General features: G+C 41.1%; 1 protein-coding gene across 1 annotated transcript in view; it reads right to left on the bottom strand.

Moving 5' to 3' along the window:
* cerk (ceramide kinase) overlaps positions 1–25,150 on the bottom strand; it is a 68,872-nt gene that overhangs the window by 3,018 nt on the left and 40,704 nt on the right. The window contains exons 9-12 of the mRNA XM_028449668.1: positions 22,126–22,231; positions 21,857–21,936; positions 12,166–12,362; positions 3,423–3,631 (exon numbers count right to left, since the gene is read on the bottom strand). Coding sequence (XP_028305469.1) covers positions 3,423–3,631; positions 12,166–12,362; positions 21,857–21,936; positions 22,126–22,231 — 592 coding nt within the window. The remainder of the gene's footprint in view (positions 1–3,422; positions 3,632–12,165; positions 12,363–21,856; positions 21,937–22,125; positions 22,232–25,150) is intronic.

The following is a 25,150-nucleotide window of genomic DNA, read 5'->3' as shown; positions in this document are numbered from 1 at the left end:
AGGAACCTTTTTATGGAATATTTATGTATTTTTTTAACTGTCTTTATTTTTTTCTGTTCTTTCATGTACTAGAATCTTGATTTTTCTTGTTTTTTGGACCTCAGGAAGATTAGCAACCACCACGGTGGAAGTGAATGGGGTTAAACAAATAAATAAAACAAATAAACCTGTTTACTTTCAGGTTATAATACTATTGCATCGTTTGTCAGCAAAAAAACACTCAACATCCGCATTTAGTAAACTCTGCTTTTTTGTAAAGTTTGGTCCAATTATTATGAAGAGTTTTCTTTATTCCCAAAGTGTAGCTCTCCTTCCTCTTACTTTCCTTCTCGTTTCACCTGGACTATCACCATTAATTACCTGAGCGACACTCGGCCTCACTCGCTCCATGAGCGATTAGCGCCGAGAAAAAGGCAATAAAAGTACAGACTTCTGCTTTAATTAAAGGGGAGTAGCCTTCGAACATGGGGAGGGCCGTTAAATTAGCAACATTACAGCGACATGCATCATTGCCAAAGTACAATGAAGCATGAAATAAATGATGCGTCAAGCAGAGCCACCCTGCCTTAGATGTGATAGAGCTGGAATGAAGTTGGGCCATTAATGAGGGAATGTCTACAGCTGGGAGGACAGAAAAGGATGCTTGACCACTTCTGGTGTTAAAGGACGCGCCACCTTATTAACATCATTGCTAGCAACTTGTAGCCTTCTTGGCTGCAACTATTTAGATATATCTTAATATTTTACTCTTTTTTTTTTTTTTTTTGCTTGCAAATCTTGTTTTTACAAGGTGATGATAAAGTAGGCTGCAGCTGCTGCCATGCTAGCAGCTAGCAACTTATTCTGTACCCAGCAGCCGTCACACGTACAATGCTAGCTCATTGTGTAATAATCATAAACATCCATTATTTCATCCGTTATATCTCCATCAGTGGGTTTTTTTCTTTCTCTTATTTTTTAATCCAAGTTCCCCCTTTGTCTGAATACATGATTTTGCTTAGAAAACGATTTAATAACAACTATAGAACATAATGATGGAATAAACGACTGATAACACACATTTTAAAGAATCTCATTTTGTAAATAAGTGGAAAGAAACAGCATTTAGTGCAGTGGTTCCCAGTTTTGTTTTTGGGATCGTGACTTTATTTTGATATAAAGAAATTCTGGCGAGCCCAAATACATTTTTTTTTCTAGAATATATATATATATACAGTATATATATAATGCATTTTCATTAAACTAGATTTATATTTCACCAAATGAAAGTATAGAAATACTTGAAATAATTGAAGATTGTGTTCATAAAAATAAAAAAAGAAAGAATAATAATAATAAAAACATTTTAAAATATATTTTAACTTTTCAGAAATTTTAGGTGACCTTACATGGGGTCCAAGGTTGAAAAACAGTTATTTAGTGTCTCCTGAATAGATTTATTTCTACAGTTTTTTTTTAATCATTTCTGGTCATCTCACGCCTGCGGTGAGACCAATATTGACACTTTATTTGTTAATTTTCCCTTTTGTTTTCGTCTCAGTGGCTTTTCCTATTTAAATGTCATTACTGGCTTTTGAACTGTATGAAATATTGCCAAAAATCCTAAATATGCTTAATGGAGTTAACTATTGTTATTAATTTAAAGTTTCTCCTCCACGCACTGAAATCACACAGGATTTTGCCCAAGTTTGTACGTTTGTTTGCTAAAGTACAGTATATAGAAAATATAGCATCTATTTATGGTTGAAAATTGCATGTAAATGGGTGCTACTGTCCCAAAACATGTCAGTGAGGGTTTAGTTTGTGTCTTATAGCCATTTCCTTTTCAGGAGGTTAAATTAGGTTATATTTTCCATCTTCTTTCCGTCTGTTTACAGTAAAAAAAATACATGTAAAGCATGATATTGTCCCAAAACATGCATATTAGCGTTACCTATATTCTGTGTCATATTGGAATTTCCACAACATTTTTGTTTAATTTTTTTTTATATAAAATAAATAATATAATATAATAACAGTATTGCATTTCCATTTCAGGAAGGAGATTTTGTTTTTCCATCTGTTTGGAAAATCAGAGCCACTACAAATTGTTTGTGTAAAAATCCATGTACGCACATGTTTTTGTGCATCTGTCAGTCACCTTGGTTGTGCTTTATTTAGCCGTCCAATCCAAATTCTACCCACCACTGCTTACCTGTGATGTGTATATGTTTTAATTGGTTTTGACACAGTATTAGGTAATCTTTAATATCTGTGCACATCGAAGGAAGCATGTGGAACAGGCAAAAGCAGCTGATGGTAATTGAATAAATCCTCTTTGACTAATCCTTTTACTGGTTATCTTGACACCATGTAGATTTTATTGGAAATCAATCAAACCACTTGTTTTAAAAATATATAAGATTCGTATATTTGTCATGAGGTCATAGCTGAAGATATTTGTAATTTGACATAAAATAGTCATTTATGATCTACAATTCACGCAGTTTACGAGACTCATTCTTTAAAGTTAAATGTATTGTGGAACTCTAAAGTAACTGACGTGTAATAACGTTACCCAAGTCTATAATTAAAGACCTGAATAAAAGTTGTACAGGTGTCTCCGTTAGTTCTATTTCTTTGATACTGTAAATACCACACTGTCTGGTGTGTTTGAGCTGTTTTTATTTTGTGCTTTAATTGAAACTTGATGCTAGGTTGAGTGAAAAAGTAAATATCAGCTTTTGCTTCTTGCCAAGAAAGACCCACAGATCAAATATTTGCTTTAGTCATGTTTACGAAGGAGGAAAGTGAATGTCAAACCATAGTGATATACTGATAGATTTAAAGGAATACAAAACAAGAGTTTGAGAAATGTGACCTAAAGAAAGAACATCTGAAAGAAGAAGACAGTTTCTTAGGATTAAATTGGAAACTTGGTGAAGGATTAAAGGTCCTCTATTTATTAACGCCTGGCTTAGGTTATGAAATAGATAGAGCTCTCTATTATTGCTTCTCTGTAATGTATTCTTAGATCCAGGGCTGTTTGCAGGTCCTCATCTACGCTCTGTGGGATTTGGTGATTTTTTTTATTCACAATAAAGAAAATCTTTTTTTTTTGAAACTCAAGAACGTGTGCTATAAAAAAAACATTGATCTTTATTTATCTTTTCTGATTAATATAATTAATCGCTTTTGATTAGTCGCTTTAGTTGCAGTTTTTTATTTTTTGTTTTGTTTTGTTTGTTGAGACACTTCCAGTAGTTTTAAACACAAATACTGTTTTTTATGACTTGCCCTACCTTACATTACTCTATAGTAAGAAGGTAGAGCTACACAATATTTTTTATTCACTAATAACCATTTGATCACATACGAAACAAAAAAAATAAAATAAAGAGATTTAGAAGTTTAGTTCATTTGAATTATCAGTGGATTCTTACCTGACTTGAATGGCAGTGTGTGGCAGGATCTCTCCATCACAGTTCCAGTTGCTATCGGCGTTAAATTGAGGAATTGGCTGAGAGGAGTATAGGGGAGGTGGGCCTCCTTCTTTATGAGGTTCATCCTGTTCTAGGATGACCATGCTGTCGTGGTTGGGCTGGAAGCGGAACTTTCTAACACGGTGGACCTCCACGAAGGAGTGGTCAAACTAGGGAGGAAAGATAGAGAGAGAAGATGGATATGAAACCAATGCAGGGGTGGATGAAAGCATTGATATGTCATGGTCGTACTTACTGAACCCACCTGCTTAACAAGTCCAGTTATTGAGGAAAAAAAATATCGTGCTTTTTTGTTGTTTTGGCACTTTTCTACTTTTGTTTCTACTAATAGTTATGGGTTGGGTTGTAGACCTTTCCAACTCCTACTTTGGTTCTGCTTAATGGTTCCATATCATGCTATTTTTCACTCATCTCCATTTGTTCTAAGAACCCCAAAAATATAGTATTGAGGTTTATTTTCCCAAACTCACCTGTTTTCCAGAGTTTTAGCCTCTGAAAAGTCACTTTCTGATTAACTCTACACAAACAGGCTGATTTGCGGCCTACTTATGCATATTCATGAGTGGGCGTGTCTATAGATGGAACACTGACTTCCCCCTCCCCGCTCGGTGACGTAGGGCCAGAGGACGGCACGCCCTCCTCCTGCCCACTCCGTAGTGTTGAACTCATGCTGCTTTATAAACACGAGACAGAGCGTGGGGGCGGGGCGTTCGCCGGTACATACATAGACTGTAGAAAATACATACATAGCACTGCGCGAAGGACGCTGAAATGCTCACCTTAGTGGGCGTGTCTGTTTACATGTCAATCACGGCAGAGAGCTTTCTGGAGGCGCGGCTTCTCCAGCTCAGTGCCGCTTCAAATTTGTTATCAAAGTAGGAACGTGTCATCAAATTGGAGCGAGGTGTTTGGGCTCACCCTGCAGTAAGAAAAGAGCAAATCACCCTCTAACTAACGATTGAGGGAATCAATGAAAAAAACATGATATTTAAAGTACAAAAATGTCCATTTAGCTTAACATGGGCCCTTTAAACTGGTTTGAATTTTGGCAAATTCATCTAAAATCAATGAAGTTCAGAGATTTATTAACAGCATCAGTGCTTTAGAGCAGGGGTTCTCAACCTTGGGGCCGGGACCCCATTTGGGGGGGGATCGCCAGATGCCTTTAAAAAACTAAGAATGTGTTTTTGAACAATGAGACAATTTTTGCTTATTTTTACCCTGTTTCTGCAATTATACCAAACTTGCCATTCTTTAACCTATTTTCATTGCTTTTTCTTGCCATTTTTTTGCTCATTTAATACATTTTTTGCTACATTACTCCCATTGCTACCACTTATCCATCAAATTTCAATGCCTTTTCACATTTTTTTTTCCACTTTCAAGACATTTTAGGCACTTATAAACTCTTTCCACCAGTTTTCACACCCAATGTCACATATTTCAACATAATTTGTCACTTTTAACCTCTTTTCACCATATTTCATGCTTATTTTTGCCAATTTAACCACATTCACGATTTGTCATGCCCATTATTTGCCAGCTTACAATAATTGTTCCAACTCGTTGTTCCAATATATGAACTCTTTTTACCACTTCTGTTTTTAGCCACTCTAATTTGCAACTTTTAACCTATTTCTGTGGTTTTTCAAAATCCCATTTCACCACCTTTTCACACAATTTTTGGTCATTTTTAACTTATTTTATTTCTGATTGAAACAAGAATAGAATACTATGGCTCAAATAATAATAAACTTCCTGGATAACAGTGGATATTATTCAATGAATGTGGTTATCACATATTCATAGAACAATGAGGAACGCAAACAACGTCTGGCAGTGAACAAGGCCGACACGAACAACGATAGAGAGGAGGAGGAATAAAAAAAAAAGACAACAGATGAATAAATCCTACACAAAAAAGGACTGTTCAGAACAAGAATGTTTGACCAGAGAGACAAGCTTTGATGTAAATTTTCTGTGTACAAAACAGGGGACGGGACTTGGATAAGCAAACTACTTCTCTCGTCTCCTTTTTCGGCATGTACAAAAAAAAAAAGAAAAAAAAAGTGAATGTAACCATGTCGGAAATAAACTGAATAAATAAATAAAAAATAAATGAACCATCATTTTGCTGACTTTATTGATGGGCCCCATAAAGCTCTCCTCTTTATTCCCCCTTAATAGATGGCCCTGTCTCCACATGACTGTTCTTCAATGTTCATGTCTGTGTTCAACCACCTTCAGGTACAGTGGGGTCCCCGGGCTCTGGCACCTTTATTTTGGGGGTCGCGGGCAGAAAAGGTTGAGAACCACTGCCTTAGAGAAATAAGTACTGGTACTTATCCACGACTAGTTTAGTGGCCCAGTGGTTCTTTAAATTTTGGGAGTGGCAAATTTCAGACAATTTCAGTAGCTCAGCTGTCCAAGTGAATTTATAATTGAAGCAAAAAGGGAAATGATACTTTGGGGTTATCAAAAATTGAATACTTTGGCAACTATTGGCAGCTTCTGCTACGTTTGTAATTTCCAGTCATTTTAGGAGATTTTCCAATATGATGTTGATCTAAAAATATAAAGCCTGTGTTTGGTGGTTTACTGCACACCGGTACATAACCTATAATAAGGTTTATTTTCAGGGGATCATGCTGGTTTAATAATAAAAAAGCTCCCCCTTAGTTCATGGAATAAGGGCCATGAGGCAGCTTTCACACAAAAGAGGTGCATAAAACTGTGTGAACTCTGAATAAGTGATGACGAGAAAAAAGAGAGATGAAAAGAACTCATTTAGTTAAAATCCCCTTTCATCGCAAAAGGTGTCACAGAAAGGTCCAGCCACTGTTTCCTTCAACTTCACAGGGTGCCACTTTGTCACTAACCTTTTCTCCTCTTCTTTGCTTCAGTTTTTCATTCTTTCCTACTCTGAAAGTAGAGTGACAGCCATTTATTTCACATCAGCCTCACTTTATGACTTGCAGCCTCTTTGCATTCATGCCGGACGCCCCTGCCTAAAAGGCTTTTCTGACAAGGCCATGAATACGCTTAGTGGCTTCTCACTTCTTGTTTTGCTGCGCTTGGTTGGACAGTGACGCTTATATCAACTGAACTCCATTGCAGAGTCGCACTCGTCCGACACATTTGACTAGTTGTCAGTGGTGCAAATAAAAAAAAAATCAAAGATGGTCTGAAGCAAGGAATGTGACACTTTATGACACTGAAGTTATGAGACAGAAGTTATCACATGCTTTAACAAGTTTTTCAAAGAGAGGTCAGTGGACTACTTGGAGTCTCTATGCGCCCCCTATTGGTCTTGTAGGTCAGTGGTTCTCAAACTTTTTAGAAAGTGTCTATTTGTATGGTTGACATACAGACAATCCCCGGTGCTATTGGTACGATTACCGAAGTACACGTACGTAGCGTTTTAGGGTTAGGATTAGGTTATAACCCCTCAATATCGGTATCGGTCGATACGCAAGGCGGTAATATTGGTATCATATCGGAAGTTAAAAAGTTGTATTGGGACATCCCTAGTGAGAAGAGAGCCTGCACAGAAGAGGTGTGTAAAAGTGTGAACTGATGAGGCCAGTGAGAGACTGAGGGCTTTTCCACCGAGCTAACATGGAGCTAGCACGTGATTCATTTTGTTTACACCAACATAGCTCCAGCTCTCTAAGCTAAAAACGAGAGCTACGCTGGCCCCAACTAGCTTCTGGGCTACAGCTCAACTCCAAAGTGAGCGAATGCTAGGTGGGGTTATCTACTAAAAGCAGCCATTTTCTTAGGCTTGCGAGTGGTTGCTTGCGTTAGCGCACATCCAACAAAAAATGCAAACAGGGGTACACGGGACAAAAAATATTGGGAACCACTGCTCTTTATGTTTCTCTACTAAACAAAATAAAAGCAAAAATAACAATTTTTATTAAAAAACTAGGGGTGACCATAGCCTTGTCAGTGGTAGGTCCTATAGTATAGAGCAAACTACCCTCCAATGTTAACAGACCCCTACACTGAAGAGCTTCAAATCCTGCATTCAATCCAATTTTATTCCTTGGCTTTTAATTCACCATGATATATTTTATTGATCTTTTTTGGTCTTTTTCCTGTTTAGATTTTTTATTTTATTTTATAATTTTATTGTTTGTTTGCAACTCATGTGCAGCACTTTGGTCAAATGTTGTTGGTAAAATGTGATCAATAAATAAAGAGGATTGGATTATTAATTATGTTGAATAATCAAAATTAAATATTCAATGTAAATAACTACAATACTAAAGGGTGCTTCTTAGTAGCAGCCAATCAGCATTCAGAAACGTGCACTGTGAATTGTAACCATGACTACCAGAAGGCAAACACAGGACCAGCCATTCAGCATATAGAATCATTTAGAATCTCTTACTGTGGATTTTACCCATGACATCAGAAATCTGTTCAAGTCCCTGGATTTTTCAAGATGAACAGACACTGTTAAAAGCTCAGAGATCACAAACTCCAGTTATTTGCTCAACAGGCACTGCTTTTGTTTGTCGAACATTGAAAATGGAGCAACAAAAATCACAGCAAGCTAACCAAGGAGAATGGCATGTGTTAGTTAGAAATGGGGGGAAAAAAGCAATATTTGGCAGCTTATAAGGTGGAAACACAAGATAAGAAAATGGACAATATAATTTTTGGTGACTTTGATGAAGATGATCCCTTATTAAAAGAAACCTGTGGGGAGTCATTCCACCTGAAGGAGGAACCAAAGCAGGCTTGTGGAAAAAGGTAAGGAAGCAGAAGGAGAAGAAAGACACTGGCCCAAAAGGAGACCAACCTGCATCTCCTGAAAACAAGTGCGATGTAAAGGTAAAAAAAGAAGCAGTAACCAACTTCATCCTTCAAAAGCTGCAGGAAGAATCGACAAGCCTTCTTTCAGTGAAGGAGTTACATCAGAACTTCCAGACTCAGAAGACTGGGTGGGCTGCAGAAGAAGTTGATTTGTTGCTTGAGAAAGAGCAGATGACTGCCACGCTTCAGCAACCGCAAACAGCCGTGAGTGATTATCTTAATCATTTTGATTTATTTAGCAGTTTTTATGGAACTTTTATGAATGTACACTGATGAGAAGGCATTTATATTTTGTTGTAAATGAGAAAAACGTCACCATCAGAGATGAAGAGTTGAAAGAGAAGGTTCTCCTCATGGATGAGCAGAAATCTAAAATTTCAAGAATGGAGTCAGAGCTCCGGTCGAAGGGGGAGAAATTAAAATTCCGAACAAATCAATTCGAGAAATTATTGAAGGACCACGCTGACATTATAAAACAGGTTCAGTTAATGGAGCAGGATCGCTGCTTTCTTGAGAACCAAGTCAAAGAAAAGGTGACCCAGCTGGAGAGTGCCCTGGCCAAAGCAGAGAATGACCTGGCAGCCAGAAAAGAACGGTCCTGCTACACATAGACGAGGTCTACCCTGGAAGCAGCCCTCGCTCAAACACAGCAGGCCTTGGAGAACCTACAGGCCAGAGTCAGGCAGCAGGAGGACAGCCTTCCCAAGAACACTGGGACTAGAAAAACAACCCTATGGCGAAGAATCAGGTGCTGGTTCACCCCAAAAAACAAACAAACAAAACACAGCACAAGCCTCAAGTGAGACCAATCTCTGTCCCCCCTTCTTTGACATGTAGATGCTTTAAAATGTTCCCCTCTCTTATCTAACTCTCTCTCCCTCCTCTTTCTATCCTTTTCTCTCTCTTTCTCCCCCCCACTAACCCCAACCAGTCGAGGCAGATGGCTGCCACCTCTGAGCCTGGTTCTGCTGGAGTTTTCCCTCTCCACTGTTGCTAACGCTTGCTCATGTGGAAATGTTGGGTTTTCATCATTGAAAGGATTAACTTTATGGTGCGGGTGCTAGCGGACCACCTCAACCTTGAGTGCAGGAGGAAGCTGCTGTCAAAAAAAATGAAGAACCAATAAATAAAAAAACGTTTTTAAAAATAATTGCGTTATTGTGTTGGGTAACACCATGAAAATCATGGTATAGCAGAACAATCTTTGTCTTTTTAATTTATTAGAAATAAGAAAAGTGGGTTTCAATTTTTTAGAGAGTATACTCATTCTCTTTAGGTTTTACACATAGTGACATACTGAGCCTTTTAGCCCATCATCACCACACTGTTATCAGTTAAAGGACGTTTGCGTTTGTTCCAAAGAAAGACCGATTTGGAGCAAATAGCCTCTGTTGTGGAGGAGGAACTAGCTGGAAGTTGTGGATTTAAGGGCTATCAGTGTTAGTTCACCTCAACGGGGAATTCTGAGCGCTGTACCACCATTGAGTTTTTTTAAGATACAGCTTTATTCTTATAAAATTATGACTCTATTCTTAAAATATTATAAAATAATTCCCACAACATTACGACTTTATTTTCGAAATATTACAGCTTTGAGCAGCGGCCTCATTTGTTGTATGCGCTGTGCGTTTATGTGGATATGACAGGGAGCTTCAGGAGGAGCGACTAGCACTTCATCTCCTTGGCTCCGCCAACAGGGGAGGCTGTTACTAAACAACGTCTGTTCAACTGGGTGGTGGAGGCGATTGCTTTGGCTTATACGAGTCAGGGTGCACATTCGACTCGGGGTTTAGCTACATCCTGGACCTTGTTCAGGGGAGTGTCTGTTCAAGATGTTTGTGCGGCGGCGAATTGTTCTTCGCCCCCCACTTTTGTCCGGTTTTACCAGCTGGATGTTTCTGTGACACGGGCGGTTCTCCTGTCCTAATCAGGGGACAGAGCTTGCCCTGTAGGCTGGTGTATTGTCTGCAATACGGAAGCTTCCATATCCCATAGTGAGACATCAAAACCAATGTTATGAAAGAGAACTATAGGTTATTTACTTAACCCCGGTTCTCTGAGTAATATGAGTGACATGTCTCACCAGACAGCCTTTGTTGCTGAATGAGTGAGAAGAGGTTTGCCTTTTTGAATGGCGCTGTATTCTCCGCCCACTCTACTTATAGTAGGTGGGACTACCTGTGGCGGATGAATACATTTCACCAGCCAATCAGGATTGGCGTAATGAGATAAGGCTTCTGAGATATGATACGGAGGCGTATATGATATATCCCATAGTGAGACACCTCACTCATATTACTCAGAGAACCGGGGTTATGTACACACTCCAGCACTGTAGGTGGCAATATGCACCTATTAAACTTTGTTGCAACAAGCCAATAACCAAGAAAGAATAAGAAGTATTGCTTTAGGTTGTAAATGATGGAGTGTGAAACTTGTCATTGTTTTGGTGAATATGGAAGTCAAACTGAGAGTATGAAAAGGGTGGAGAAAACTGCTCATCTGTGTGTTTGATGGTGCATGTGTGTATGTGTTCTGTTCAATACATATTATACAATATCCAAAATAAAAATGACAGCATAGGATTTTTCTATGAAATAATTTAAGCAGAGCTTTTCCTGAAGTTTGAGTAAGCTAAAACTGGAGACAAGTTGAAACAGTATTTGATTTGAGCTACTGTATCAATCCTGAAAATAATTTATCTGTATCCGACTGATGTGACCTTTTGGATGTGGCAATAAAGTTCATTAATTTGATCAAGGTATTCAAGTTGATCATTAGTTTTCGCTGGAGCCCGTATATTTAGTCATCTCAAAGGTTGCATTGGCGATGTAGAAGATCAAGGATGAAACCTCACCTTCCCTGTGTTTATTTTCACAGCTTCTACATTCCTTAAAAATGCCATATTTTCAGCTTATGATATAGTTTTAATATTTATGTTTGAAGCACTATAAAAACTCAAATATCCTCAATTGAACTAAGCCTGGAGCAGGTGATTTCAATGTTTCTGATTTTATTCGCAGTCAAGATGATCCAGCGTTAGAAACTGACCTCAGGATGTCCGTGTTTGCTAAAAACACAGTTTGCAATTTTATCAAGGCATCTGCTGTTGATGAAATTACTTACAAGAGCCCCTTGAATGGGATAAATTCCTTCCTGAGGTAATAATTACCAATCACCAGACTCCCCTTGGTAACACTTTCCTGCGAGAGCGTTAGTCTGGAATCAGCCTCTTCTCCCGTACAGCTTATCCCTGATGCAGCGATTACAGAGGCCTCTCTGGGCCGCGGTGGAGGTTATTTATGATACGTGGGAAGGCATGAGGGCGAAGGCATTTGAACTAAAGTGAACCGTAGTTAGGAAATTCAGCAGAGTCAGCAAAGGGAGGTGCTAGCACAGCAAGTGGGCAAACTCTGCCTTCTGTCTCTCCCTCGCTCATCAGCTTAAGATGCTATTCATTCATCTGTGCAGACATGATGGTGGACTCTGCATTCTACAGCAAAGTCAGTCACAGTCAAGTTATTTTTGGGCCACTAGGGGGACTGCACTAGTAAAACTAAAAACACAAAAAACAACAACACAAATGCTACACGAACACACAAGTGACAAAAAGGCAAAGTTAAACAAAAATATACAAACGAGTCCAATACGACACACAAACACACAAAATGAAGGACAAGAAACAAATTTCAACAAGATGACCTGAAAAACACACCAAACGTTAACAAAAAACACACAAATCTATCCTGTATTAATGGTCAGGTTGGTCAATATTCTAAATGCCGACATGAATGTTGATAGTGTGGCCCTCGAATCAGACAATCACATTTTTGTGTCCCCTGCTGTGATAAATACATACCTGGTCCTCTTTGTTTGTGTGGCGTAGAAGGTGTTTGAAGAAGTCTAGGCGGGAGCACTCTCTGACCAGTATGAGGTCCGTGCTGCCGTCAGCGAGGTGTGCAGAGGGCGACAGGCCCTTTGGACTCCGGGGACACGCACAGCTTATATTAGCTGCGTTGATGGCAATGAATTTCCCACAGATGGCACGCCAGCTATCTGAAACACAAAAGCGTGTCCCCATCCGTGACTCATTTTTATTCACAGTTTAAATAACATGTTCTTAATGTACGAATAAAAAACAAAGCTGTACCATTATGTCCTATGCTAAAAAATAAACATAATGTAATAATAAGTTAGTTTTTGTATTTTACTCAAAATTAGCAAAAATACTCTGCGAACAGAACAGGACAATTTGGCTCACCAGTATTTTTTAATACAAGTGAAAAGATTTTGAAGCAAATGAAAAAAGTTACAGGTGTGAAGAAATATTTTATCAGGCGAAAAATTCAGCATACAGTATATTGCCTGAATTTAAGGTGTTTCATCTAAGAACATCTAAGACCTTTTTTTCCAGGGCTTTTACACATGTTGGTTTTACTCCTTACCTAACTCTGGCATTTTAAACTCAAGGCTGCAGGCCAAATATGGCCCACCAGAGAATCCAGTCCAGACCGTTGGAGGATTTTGTTGTAAGTAAAAAATGACAGAGATGACTGGTTATGTACAGTGCATACGGAAAGTATTCACAGTGCTTCGCTTTTCCCACATTTCATCATGTTACAGCCTTATTCCAAAAGGGATTCAATTCACTTTTTTCTTCAAAATTATTCACATAATACCCCATAATGACAACTTAAAAATGTTTGTTTGAGATTTTAGGCAAATTTATTAAAAATAAAAAACGAAGAAATCACTTGCACATAAGTATTCACAGCCTTTGAGATCAAGTTCAAAATTGAGCTGAGGTGCATTCTGTTTCCACTGATCATCCTTGAGATGTTTCTACAGCCTACTTGGAGTCCACCTGTGGTAAATTCAGTTGATTGGACATGATTTGGAAAGACACACACTTGTCTATATAAGGTCCCACAGTTAACATGTATGTCAGACCACAAAACAAGCATGAAGTTGAAGGAATTGTCTGGAGACCTTTGAGACAGGGTTGTCTCAAGGCACAGGTCTTGGGAAGGGTACAGAAACATTTCTGCTGCTTTAAAAGTCCCAATGAGCACAGTGGCCTCCATCATCCGTAAATGGAAGAAGTTTGGAACCACCAGGACTCTTCCTAGAGCTGGCCGTCCCTCGAAACTGAGTGATTGGGAAAGAAGGGCTTTAGTGAGGGAGGTGACTCTGACAGAGCTCCAGGGTTCCTCTGTGGAGAGAGGAGAACCTTCCAGCAGGACGACCATCGCTGCAGCACTCCACCAATCAGGCTTGTATGGTAAAGTGGCCAGACGGAAGCCACTTCTTAGTAAAAGGCACATGGCAGCCCACCTGGAGTTTGCCAAAAGGCCCCTGAAAGACTCTTAAGCACACAGCCAAGATATCGAAGAATCGATATCGAAGACTTGAATCCCATTGAACATCTCTGGAGGGATCTGAAAATGGCTATGCACCGACGCTCCTCATCCAACCTGATGGAGCTCGAGAGGTTCTGTAAAGAGGAATGGGCCAAAGTGGCCACAGATAAATGTGCCAAGCTTGTGGCTTCATATTCCAAAAGACTTGAGGCCATAATTGCTTCCAAAGGTGCCATAACAAAGTACTGAGCAAAGGCTGTGAATACTTATGTACATGTTATATTTTCATTCTTTATTTCTAATAAATTTGCAAACATTTAAAAAAAAAATGTTTTTCATGTTGTCATTATGGGGTATTGTGTGCAGAATTTTGAGGAAAAAAATGAATTGAATCCCTTTTGGAATAAGGCTGTAACATGATGAAATGTGGGAAAAGTGAAGCGCTGTGAATACTTTCCGTATGCACTGTAAATCATCATATACTAGATATCTCAGTCCCTCCAAACCTACAATCTCAATGAAGCTCCCATAATGTAGTTTTCTGTGCAAAATTTAATAAAACCCTGCAGTTTTTTGCAAATAATCATACAAATGTTTTGTAAATTACACTGCTTCTTTTGTTGAGAAAATTGGTTGTGAAATGTGAGAACTATGAGGTGAAGATCCTGGAGGTAATTATATCTGTAACTTATTGCTTAGGTGTTTTAAGTTACTTAAATTGTTTATAAATGACAAACTAATGATAGAAAAAAAAAAATTAAATTCCCACCCTGAAGAAAATGATAATTTTCTTGTCTGCCCCACTTGAGATCCAACTGCAAACTTAAGAGTAACTAAACCCTGAGGTTTTGGCTGACGTGCGTTTAGGCTGGAAATTCATAAAATTCCTTTGATTATGGGCGGGGCTTTTGGAGTAGTTAAGACATGCCCATTCTATACAACAAAATCTCAAAAGAACTATTTATGAGATGCTAACTACCTACTTAATACTCACCATACCTCTCGATTCACAATTCTCAAAATCCACTGATTGCTCGTTTTTGTAGGAGGGGCGGGGCCAACAGTGGTGGTTCGTGATGTGAGAAGCCGCCAATACGTCACAAATTATCATTCTCAGCCAATAGCAAAATTAATTTGTAATAGCCAGGTTTCAATCCTTAGAGGGCACTGCAGCATCTCACATTTTTACAACCAAATGTGTTCAAATTGAAAGACTTGGACTAAAGTGTCAAGAGTTGGACTAGAATAAATCAATAACACTACTTTACACCCAGAAAACAAGGGAAACATGGTTTTGGGTAAAGAAATGGGCTGAGTGATGTGTTTATTTAAATATGAAAAGTGTTTTCTAGCACAGGGAAGAAATGCAATTGAGGATTTAGTTTTACCTGCTTCTGTGTGCTTTACAACCCTTGAAGCACTCCAAGCAAGCAATTTTAGAAACATTACAGCTTTAGTAGAAAAAAGGAAGGTTTAAAAAACAACAAAAAAAAAAAAACAAGAAAGGTACAGAACAAGTTTGGACGATCCCAACCTCCTTAGGAGCTGCTTTCTGAGACCTTTACCTCTTTCGGCATATTCTCCTTAACTGCCCTTGACTTGGGGTTCAAAATAATTTATTATTACTAACCCGAGACAATCAACAGCAGCTTGGCTACATTTGCAAAAAAATCCACGTTTGATTTTGTAGGTAGAAGTCGGCCCGCTGTAAGCTACTCACTGATACAAAGTAGGATAAGGGACAGATGTGCCAGGCTGCCCATTTTTCATTGAAACAAATGATCTCAGGGCTTAATCAGAAACATGACTTTGAAAGCATGCTGAGTGGATTGTTCGTCCGTAAAACTTGTCACACAACAGCAGTGATGTTGATGAGGGTCCATTAGGATCCAGATGTCTTACAGCTCAGCTTTACGCAGATGATTGAGCAAAGATGGTAATGTTGGTGTTGACAGTGATTCATTAAAACTCGAGATCCTTCTGGATCTAAATACCACGTTGGACTCGTGGAATTGTCCACCATTCCTCAGAATGAAGGAGTGTCATTGTTGGAGTGATTGAATTAACCTTAGGTAGGCTTTTTGTGATTAACTGCACACGTAGCTTCCATGTCTGAGATGACAGATGTGATGGTTGCTCTTGACAAATCACCGCTCTGTTCCTTAGAGATTAACCACTGTTTACTTGTGTGATGGTGTATCAAAGAGAAGGAGCGAACACCTGAGGGAACGTCAGTGCTTGTCACGAGGATGATAGCCATTGAAGTAAGACAGGAAAAAGTGATCACAGACGTCCAAATTAACATCAGACAGCTTTATGAGCACCTCAGAGGGAAAATTACGTGATCTCGGAAAGCAAAGCGATTCATTACCTTTCCCCTTCATTTGACAAAGCAAACTTTAGAGATGAGAGCTCAAACCAATGATAACAAGCCCACTGAGGCTACATAAAAAAACAATACTCTAATTGGAAAGTGGTGATTAAAGCTTAACTGGAAAAATCTAAAAACAAAGGTGAATGCAGATTGTATATTGGTCTTTGTGGGAGACGCTACGCTCATTTGCAGAGTGCCTGTGTCATGCATTACTGAGTACATTTACTCATTACTATGTAAGTGTCGGAGGTTTTTCCTCACAAGAGGAGAATAAAACATTGGGAAAAAACAAATACAAATACAAACAGTAGCAGTGATGAAAAGCAAACCCCTCATGAGGGATCTCTTACTATGACATGATGGCACACACACAAACATGCACGCACACAAAAATTACCCACTGAGAATTACACACAGAAAACCACACAGCCAGGCCTGGGAAAACATTAATGAGAGAGAAAGAAAATAATACCTTCACACACAAGCAATAGGACACGATCGCACACTAGGAAAAGAAAACAAACCCCCCAAAATATTTGTCGCTACATACTTATTGTATTTTCACATCTAGTTATCCAACAATCTACACCTACAAGCATAAAATTTAGGTTTTTGATCACTTATGTACAGTTTTAGTGTTGTAGTGCCAATCTTGAGACCATATTTTGAAGGTGTCTCGGTCTTGTCTCAAAAGTCTCAAAAGTCTTGGCCTTGCTTTGATCTCATTGCAATCTGGTCTTAGGCAAGTCTTGGTCTTGGATAGTGTGGTCTTGAATACAGACTCATTAAACATAGGACGTGATATTAAATTACATCTGAGCTGTGTCTCAGATATGGAAAGCATGGACTGTAAATTTGGGATGCATCATCAGTAGTGTTTATTTAAATCAGAGCATGTTTCGGCCTTTTAAACACTAGACACCCTCATCAAAGGTGGCCAGCTACAGGGTGATCAATCCTGAGCTTGCGTCCCATAACTGTTTCTCACTCTCACCTATCTGCAGCTTTAGGCCACCTCACAGTCGGTCTGCGCCCTTCTCAAAATTTTAGCCAAAGCTCGATCTTACGCCATGGAATCAGTATACTGATTCTTTCTCAGTTTCAAAGATCAAAAAAATCACTTTTTTTCATTTAAGAAAAGTTAATAACTCAGTGTGTAATTGACTGATCTTAATGAAATTTTTATCATTTATGTGGGTTTGGTTGTTTGATTCTCCTTCATGAACCGCCACCTTAACGTGGTGGAGGGGTTTGAGTACCCGAATGATCCTGGGAGCTATGTTGTCGGGGGCTTAATGTCCCTGGTAGGGTCTCCCAAGGCAAACAGGTCCCAGGTGACGGGTCCGACTAAGAGCGGTTCAATAGCCATATAAGTACATTAAACAACAAAGGCAGTTCACGTCGCCCGGATTGGCGCTACCGGGGCCCCACCTTGGAGCCAGGCCCGGGGTTGAGGCTCGAGTGCGAGTGCCTGATGGCCGGGGCTTTGCCCACGGGCCCCGGCCGGGCAGAGCCCGAAAGGACGACGTGGGCCCGCCCTCCCGTAGGCCCACCACCCGCAGGAGGGACCATATGAGGCCGGTGCAATGTGGATCGGGCAGTCGTCCAGGGCGGGGGCCTTGGCGATCTGATCCCCGGCTACAGAAGCTAGCGTTAGGGACGTGGAATGTCACCTCTCTGGCGGGGAAGGAGCCTGAGCTTGTGTGCGAGGTGGAGAAGTTCGGACTAGATATAGTCGGTCTCACCTCGACACATAACAAGGGCTCTGGAACCAGCCTTCTCGACAGGGGTTGGACTCTCTTCTACTCTGGAGTCGCCAATGGTGAGAGGCGCCGGGCCGGGGTGGCTATACTTCTTGCCCCCTGACTTAGTGCCTGTACGTTGGAGTTTACCCCGGTAGACGAGAGGGTAGCCTCCCTCCGCCTTCGGGTGGGGGGACGGATCATGACTGTTGTTTGTGCCTATGGGCCAAACAGCAGCTCGGAGTATCCACCCTTCTTGGATTCCTTAGAGGGAGTACTGGAGAGTGCTCCTTCTGGGGATTCCCTCGTTCTGCTGGGGGACTTCAACGCTCACGGTGGCAGCGACAGTGAGACCTGGAGGGGCGTGATTGGGAGGAACGGCCCCCCTGATCGGAACCCGAGCGGTGTTTTGTTGTGGACTTCTGTGCTTGTCACAGATTGTCCATAACAAACACCATGTTCAAACATAAGGGTGTCCATATGTGCACTTGGCACCAGGACACCATAGGCCGCAGTTCGTTGATCGACTTCGTAGTCATGTCATCGGACTTGCGGGCGCATGTCTTGGACACTCTGGTAAAGAGAGGGGCGGAGCTGTCAACTGATTACCACCTGGTGGTGAGTTGGCTCCAATGGCGGGGGAGGATGCCGGTTAGACCTGGCAGACCCAAACGTATAGTGAGGGTCTGCTGGGAACGCCTGGCAGAGTCTCACGTCAGAAGGAGCTTCAACTCCCACCTCCGGGAAAACTTCAACCATGTCTTGGAGGAGGTGGGGGACATTGAGTCCGAGTGGGCCATATTCCGTACCTCTGTTGCTGAGGCGGCTGATCGGTGCTGTGGCCGCAAGGTAGTCGGTGCCTGTCGTGGCGGCAATACCCGAACCCGTTGGTGGACACCGGGGGTGAGGGATGCCGTCAAGCTGAAGAAGGAGTCCTACCGGGCTTTTTTGGCCTGTGGGACTCCGGAGGCAGCAGACAGATACCGACGGGCCAAGCGGAGTGCAGCCACGGCAGTCGCCGAGGCAAAAGCCCGGACATGGGAGGAGTTTGGTGAGGCCATGGAGAACGACTTCCGGACGGCTTCGAAGAGATTCTGGACCACCATCCGGCGTCTCAGGAGGGGGAAGCAGTGCACCGTCAACACTATGTATGGTGCGGATGGTGCGCTGCTGACCTCGACTCGAGACGTTGTGGATCGGTGGGGGGAATACTTCGAAGACCTCCTCAATCTCACCGACACGCCTTCCAATCAGGAAGCAGGGCCCAGGGACCCGAGAGTGGGCTCTCCTATCTCTGGGGCTGAGGTTGCCGAGGTGGTTAAAAAGCTCCTCGGTGGCAGGGCTCCGGGGGTGGATGAGATCCGCCCGGAGTTCCTTAAGGCCCTGGATGTTGTGGGGCTGTCATGGCTGACACGACTCTGCAACATCGCGTGGACATCGGGGGCAGTGCCTCTGGATTGGCAGACCGGGGTGGTGGTCCCCCTTTTTAAGAAGGGGGACCGGAGGGTGTGTTCCAATTATAGAGGGATCAAACTCCTCAGCCTCCCCGGTAAGGTCTATTCAGGGGTACTGGAGAGGAGGGTCCACCGGATAGTTGAACCTCGGATTCAGGAGGAGCAATGTGGTTTTCGTCCTGGCCGTGGAACTGTGGACCAGCTCTACACCCTCAGCAGGGTCCTTGAGGGGTCATGGGAATTTGCCCAACCAGTCCACATGTGTTTTGTGGACCTGGAAAAGGCATTTGACCGAGTCCCTCGGGGATTCCTGTGGGGGGTCCTCCGGGAGTATGGGGTATCGAACCTCCTGATAGGAGCTGTTCGTTCCCTGTATGACCGGAGTCAGAGTCTGGTCCGCATTGCCGGCAGTAAGTCGAAATCGTTTCCGGTGAGGGTTGGACTCCGCCAGGGCTGCCCTTTGTCACCGATTCTGTTCATAACTTTTATGGACAGAATTTCTAGGCGCAGTCAGGGCGTTGAGGGGGTCCGGTTCGGGGGCCTCAGTATTGCATCACTGCTTTTTGCAGATGATGTGGTCCTGTTGGCTCCAACATACCGTGACCTTCAACTCTCACTGGATCGGTTCGCAGCCGAGTGTGAAGCGGCCGGAATGAGAATCAGCACCTCCAAATCCGAGTCCATGGTTCTCGACCGGAAAAAGGTGGAGTGCCTTCTCCGGGTTGGAGATGAGGTTCTGCCCCAGGTGGAGAAGTTCAAGTACCTCGGGGTCTTGTTCACGAGTGAGGGAAGGATGGAGCGAGAGATCGACAGGCGGATTGGTGCGGCGTCTGCAGTGATGCGGAGTCTGCACCGGTCCGTCATTGTAAAAAGGGAGCTGAGCCAAAAAGCGAAGCTCTCGATTTACAGGTCGGTCTACGTTCCAACCCTCACCTATGGTCATGAACTTTGGGTCACCGAAAGAACAAGATCACGGGTACAAGCGGCCGAAATGAGTTTCCTCCGTAGGGTGGCTGGGCTCTCCCTTAGAGATAGGGTGAGAAGCTCAGTCATTCGGGAGGGGCTCAAAGTAGAGTCGCTGCTCCTCCGCATCGAGAAGAGTCAGATGAGGTGGCTCGGGCACCTAATTAGGATGCACCCTGAACGCCTCCCGAGTGAAGCGTTCAGGGCACGTCCCTCCGGAAGGAGGCCCCGGGGAAGACCCAGGACACGCTGGAGAGACTATGTCTCTCGGCTGGCCTGGGAACGTCTCGGGGTCCCCCCGGAAAAGCTGGAGGAAGTGGCCGGGGAGAGGGAAGTCTGGGCCTCCCTACTGAGGATGCTGCCCCCGCGACCCGGAAGCGGCTAAGCGGGAGAAGATGGACGGATGGATGGATGATTGTTGATTGTTACCACATCGAGTTTCATTGCGATTTGTATCATGGTTTTTCAAAAAATGGTGGTGCCCATACATTTGGACCTACTGTATGGTTAATAATGAGGATAGACATTTCTTACAAGCCTTACAAGTGTGAATGATCATGATACCATGATCAGGATCATTGACCCAGATAACTGCCAATATCGGGAAAAGAGGAGATTTGACAGTTTGCGCTCTCTGAGGGCTCTTGTTATTGAGTCAAATATCACCGTTCCAGATACCCGTGATTAAATATTTTGGGCCTTCATATAGCCATTGTGATCCGTAAGTTGTTCCACATGTGCACTTATTTTCCTTAAGATAGGATGTTCAATAATTGTGAAGAAAGACAGTTATTAATAATTATAGATTAAGTCGACTTTTACGGGGATCAAATTAAGGTTCCTGGATCCCTTAAATTCTGGTTTAAGGGATCCAGAAACAAGCTTGTTAATAAAGGGTGGACAAATTGAAACGTAAGGCTGACATGATAATCTAGGTGGGTGTAGGTGAGTTTGGTCATTCTGATGTGTGCAGAAATAAGGAAGACAGCATTTAGAAGTAAATCATTGAGTCTAATTTAATATCTGTGCTTTTGAGACTCTGTTAAATGTAAGATACACTGTTGAAGTGTGCTATTGTGTTGATTTGGGCTAAAGCATTGTGTCTCCATAGTGTCAGAGACACAAACAGCTTTACATGGGACAGTGTCCTTTTCGTTTATCCAAATTTTTACCACCCGACAGGGAATATGTAATCTCATCAGACAGACAACACGATGAATGGTGATGCTTTGGAAAATCAATAAGCAAAAAAGCCTCTGAGGGGACATAACAGGTACTCTGTTTCACAACCATCAGTTTGTATATTCTTGTCAATAACTCATCAAGAATCTCATCAAAGATTGTTTTGCCATGCTGTGTGAGAAAAATAACCACAATTGAAAATGGAGATAAAGTGAAACTGTGCTTCATCTTCCCAGAAAATAAACCAAAACTGAAGTGTGTCCTTATGCATGGGCCTTTAAGGGAAAAGACAAGAAAAGTATGAGATCATCTCATCTCTATTTTTCTGAACTGCTTCTTCAAAACTTGTTTCCACACCATTTAGAAGTCTGGCAATTGCTTCAACAGAAAATTCAAACGGAGAATGAGATAGAGACATGAAAAATGCTCTTTTCTGTGATTTAGTTTGCATAATAAATATAAACCAAACTCATACCACTGCCAGGCTTTTCCCTCTCCTCCGATGTCTCACTGTGCTTGTCTTTTATTGCTGACTTGTGCTGACAGACGAGGCACCTGAAACGTCAACACAACCTCAGGTTACAATCCTCAAGCTTTTGCTGATTTGTGTCACATAAATTCATATATTAGATTGCGTTTGAAAAAGTTGGATCGAAATTGAAACGTCAGATAACAGTTTACTCTAGTACTTCAGTCCATCATGCATGTTGAAGTATTGCAGATTAATGTTGGAAGGTCTTTTACCCGGATCGACAGAGTAGTTTATCCCTTGGGCTCCCCAGGTTTTCTTCGGCCGGAAGGAATGAGACTGTGCCTTCGTAGTAGTTATGATTTAGAAAAGTTTTTATCCCTGCAATGAAATAAGAGCCATACATTTTAAAAAGTAACAATATCATCTGTAAATACTGAATAGACTATACCAGTCGTTCTCAAACTTTTTTGGATCAAGTACCCACTTTCTGAATCCAAATACCACCTTTTGTCCGACTACAATATTTTGCTTAGAAAACTATTTAAAGTTATGAAATTAAAGAGTGATAACATATATTTTAAAGAATCTAAATTGTAAATAAGTGGAAAGAAACAGTATTTAGAGCACTTTTTTGGATCATGACCTCATTTTGATAGTGTAGACACGTATAGTATAGAAATACAGTTGTTTAATATTGTGTGTTGTTTTAAATAATTAAAAAAAGAGAATAATAAATAAAAAATTATAAAAATGTATTTTTATTTTTCAGAAATTTCAGGTGACCCCATTTAAACTCCAGGCAACCCCACATGGATTCCCGACCCCAAGGTTAAAAAACCATGATTTAGTGGCTCTGGAATACATTTATTTTGATAGTTTGTATCATTTCTGGTCATCTCATGCCTGTGGTAGGACCAAGACTGACACTTTATTTGTACATTTTCCACTCTCTGTCTCTCAAGTACCCCCTGTAGTGCCATTGCTTTACTCTCATTTGAGAAACACTGGGCTATGCGACCCAGAGCAGCCATTCATCCACAGCTATGACCAGTATGAAATCATTTTTAATCAAACTAAAAATCAATCAATACACTCTTTGCAGACCTTGATATATCCTGCGTATCATGTCCAATAGTGTTGCAGTATTTGATATCGGTCTTGGTCTTGACATTTTGGAAGTCTTGGTCTCAAGGTGTGTTCACACCAGGGTTGGGTTCAATTAAATTTTTCAATGTTCAATGTACTTACATCTTCAATTGTCAATGTTCAATTACAACTCATTTATGATTATGGTGACCGGCATTTTCCCCAATTACAATCACAATTATTAATTTCCCCCTGAAAGTCAATTATATTACATTCTCAATTACTAAAGTTTAATTACAATGAATCACAACTACTGAGCCTTTAATAAATAACCCTTATTAAACTTAACCTTTCTCTTGTGTTAGCTTCCTGTTTCTGTTGTCTCTTACAGTATGTCTTAAATGAGCTGTAAAACACACTAAAAATAATATCTGTCATGCATTTAGTTTTTCATGTCTTGTTTACCTTGTTTGGCTTCCTAATGAATGAAAACATTGGTATTAAAATATTTGGTGCGGCCGTCTGAGTTTTTTTTCAGTATACCACTAGATTTAAGAAATGTTAAATGGTAAAATGATCCTCAAGAGAAGTGACAGCAGAACTTGATCTGAAACATATTTCATTGAATGTTCATAGTTATGTGTAAGCCATAGATCTGTAACATTTGTAACAGAGTAGAGTTTTCATTTCCAATTGCAATTGTCAATTATCTGAACGACAACAGCAACAGCAACAGATTCACTTAAAATTACAACAATAATTATGCCATCATTTTAATTAATTATCAATTACGCAATTACAATTATAATTGACCCCAACCCTGGTTCACCCGAACGCGACTCCAGCGACTAGATTACATTTAAAATCAACGTAAATGATGCAACATCAAGCGACCTCCCTTCAGGCGACACGATTTATGCGATCCCAGCGACTAGATCACGCGATTAAGTCGCTCAAAGTTGAACATTTTGAACTTTTCAAGAGACTCCGACTGTTTTAGTGCATTTTGACTAATTTCTCAAGACCCACAGAATATTTTGTACTATGACAATCTGAATTCTGAATCTTTTAGAATTTTTTCTTGTAAACTCCTTTCCTCTCCCTCTGAGCTCTGCCCATCACGGGTGATCTTTCATCCAAAGGTGCGCTGCTGCCACCTACATGTCACCAATTGGTCACTACATCGTGGTACAAGTTAGGTAGTCACCAGAGAGCTTCGTCACACTGTCTCCTAGCAACCCCAGCCGAAAAACACAACGTATATAGATGTGAATGGCACTCAATGAGTTAATGTGGTAATAAGGAGAAGCACTTGGAATGCTCCCTGATTAATTATTGTTGTAATTTGACTTCAAACATTTAGCGTTAGCTCACTCATCTTTTCCAGTGCTTTATGTGTCAGACATCTGCAAAAACACAAACATCAAGCTATCTTATTTCTAGAAATATCTCTGAGCACTTACTTTAGGCCTTATTCACCCAATGAATGAACATCTTGGTGTGACCTTTTCCATGTAGCGAGCAAACGGATTCCTTTTGATTCTTTGTCATTGTGTTTCCCTCAAACATTATTTTGCCATTTTCAGATTCTACTTCTCTTGCACCGTCATCCGTTTTAAAAACTGCAGCCATTTTTTCCTTGATTACCACTTTATTTTCATTAAAGGGGACCCATTTTTCACCTTCCCTGTGGTCTAAATGACATATCTGTGCTGGGGTTTGGTCAAAACATAACATGAATCAAGCAACAGGGGAGGCTGATGACCCTGTTTAAACCAGCTCTTTCAGGGTGCTCCGTTTTCCTCCCCTTCCCCATGCCCCTCTCTTCCGCGGGAGACAACACAACGATGCAGTCGTATCAATATGAACCTGAGTCTGAGAAGGCTCTCTTAAAGTAGTAGGATCAACCAAGACTTCAGGGAGACGTTTTCTGCATCTGAGATTAGCGGAGGGGAGGGGATTTTCTTTCTCGATTTAGCTTGTGACATCAGAAACTGAGAAAAATTGAAACGGAGCACTTTTCTCTCTGTTGTAAGACTTACACAAACCACAAACAAAAGACTGGATGGGTTTTTTTCACATTTTGTGTGCCAGTGGACACTCATGTTACCTCATATGTGTTCAAAAACACTGCAAAAGTGGATTTTTCATAATATGTCCCCTTTAACTTTGGTCAAACAGAAACATTTGTAAATATAAAAGCTTGGGTTT

The sequence above is a fragment of the Gouania willdenowi genome, chromosome 6 (genome assembly GCF_900634775.1).
Source record: "Gouania willdenowi chromosome 6, fGouWil2.1, whole genome shotgun sequence".
Classification (NCBI taxonomy): domain Eukaryota; kingdom Metazoa; phylum Chordata; class Actinopteri; order Blenniiformes; family Gobiesocidae; genus Gouania; species Gouania willdenowi.
The sequence above is the reverse complement of the archived record's forward strand: the minus strand, read 5'-3'. Positions and strand labels throughout refer to the sequence as shown.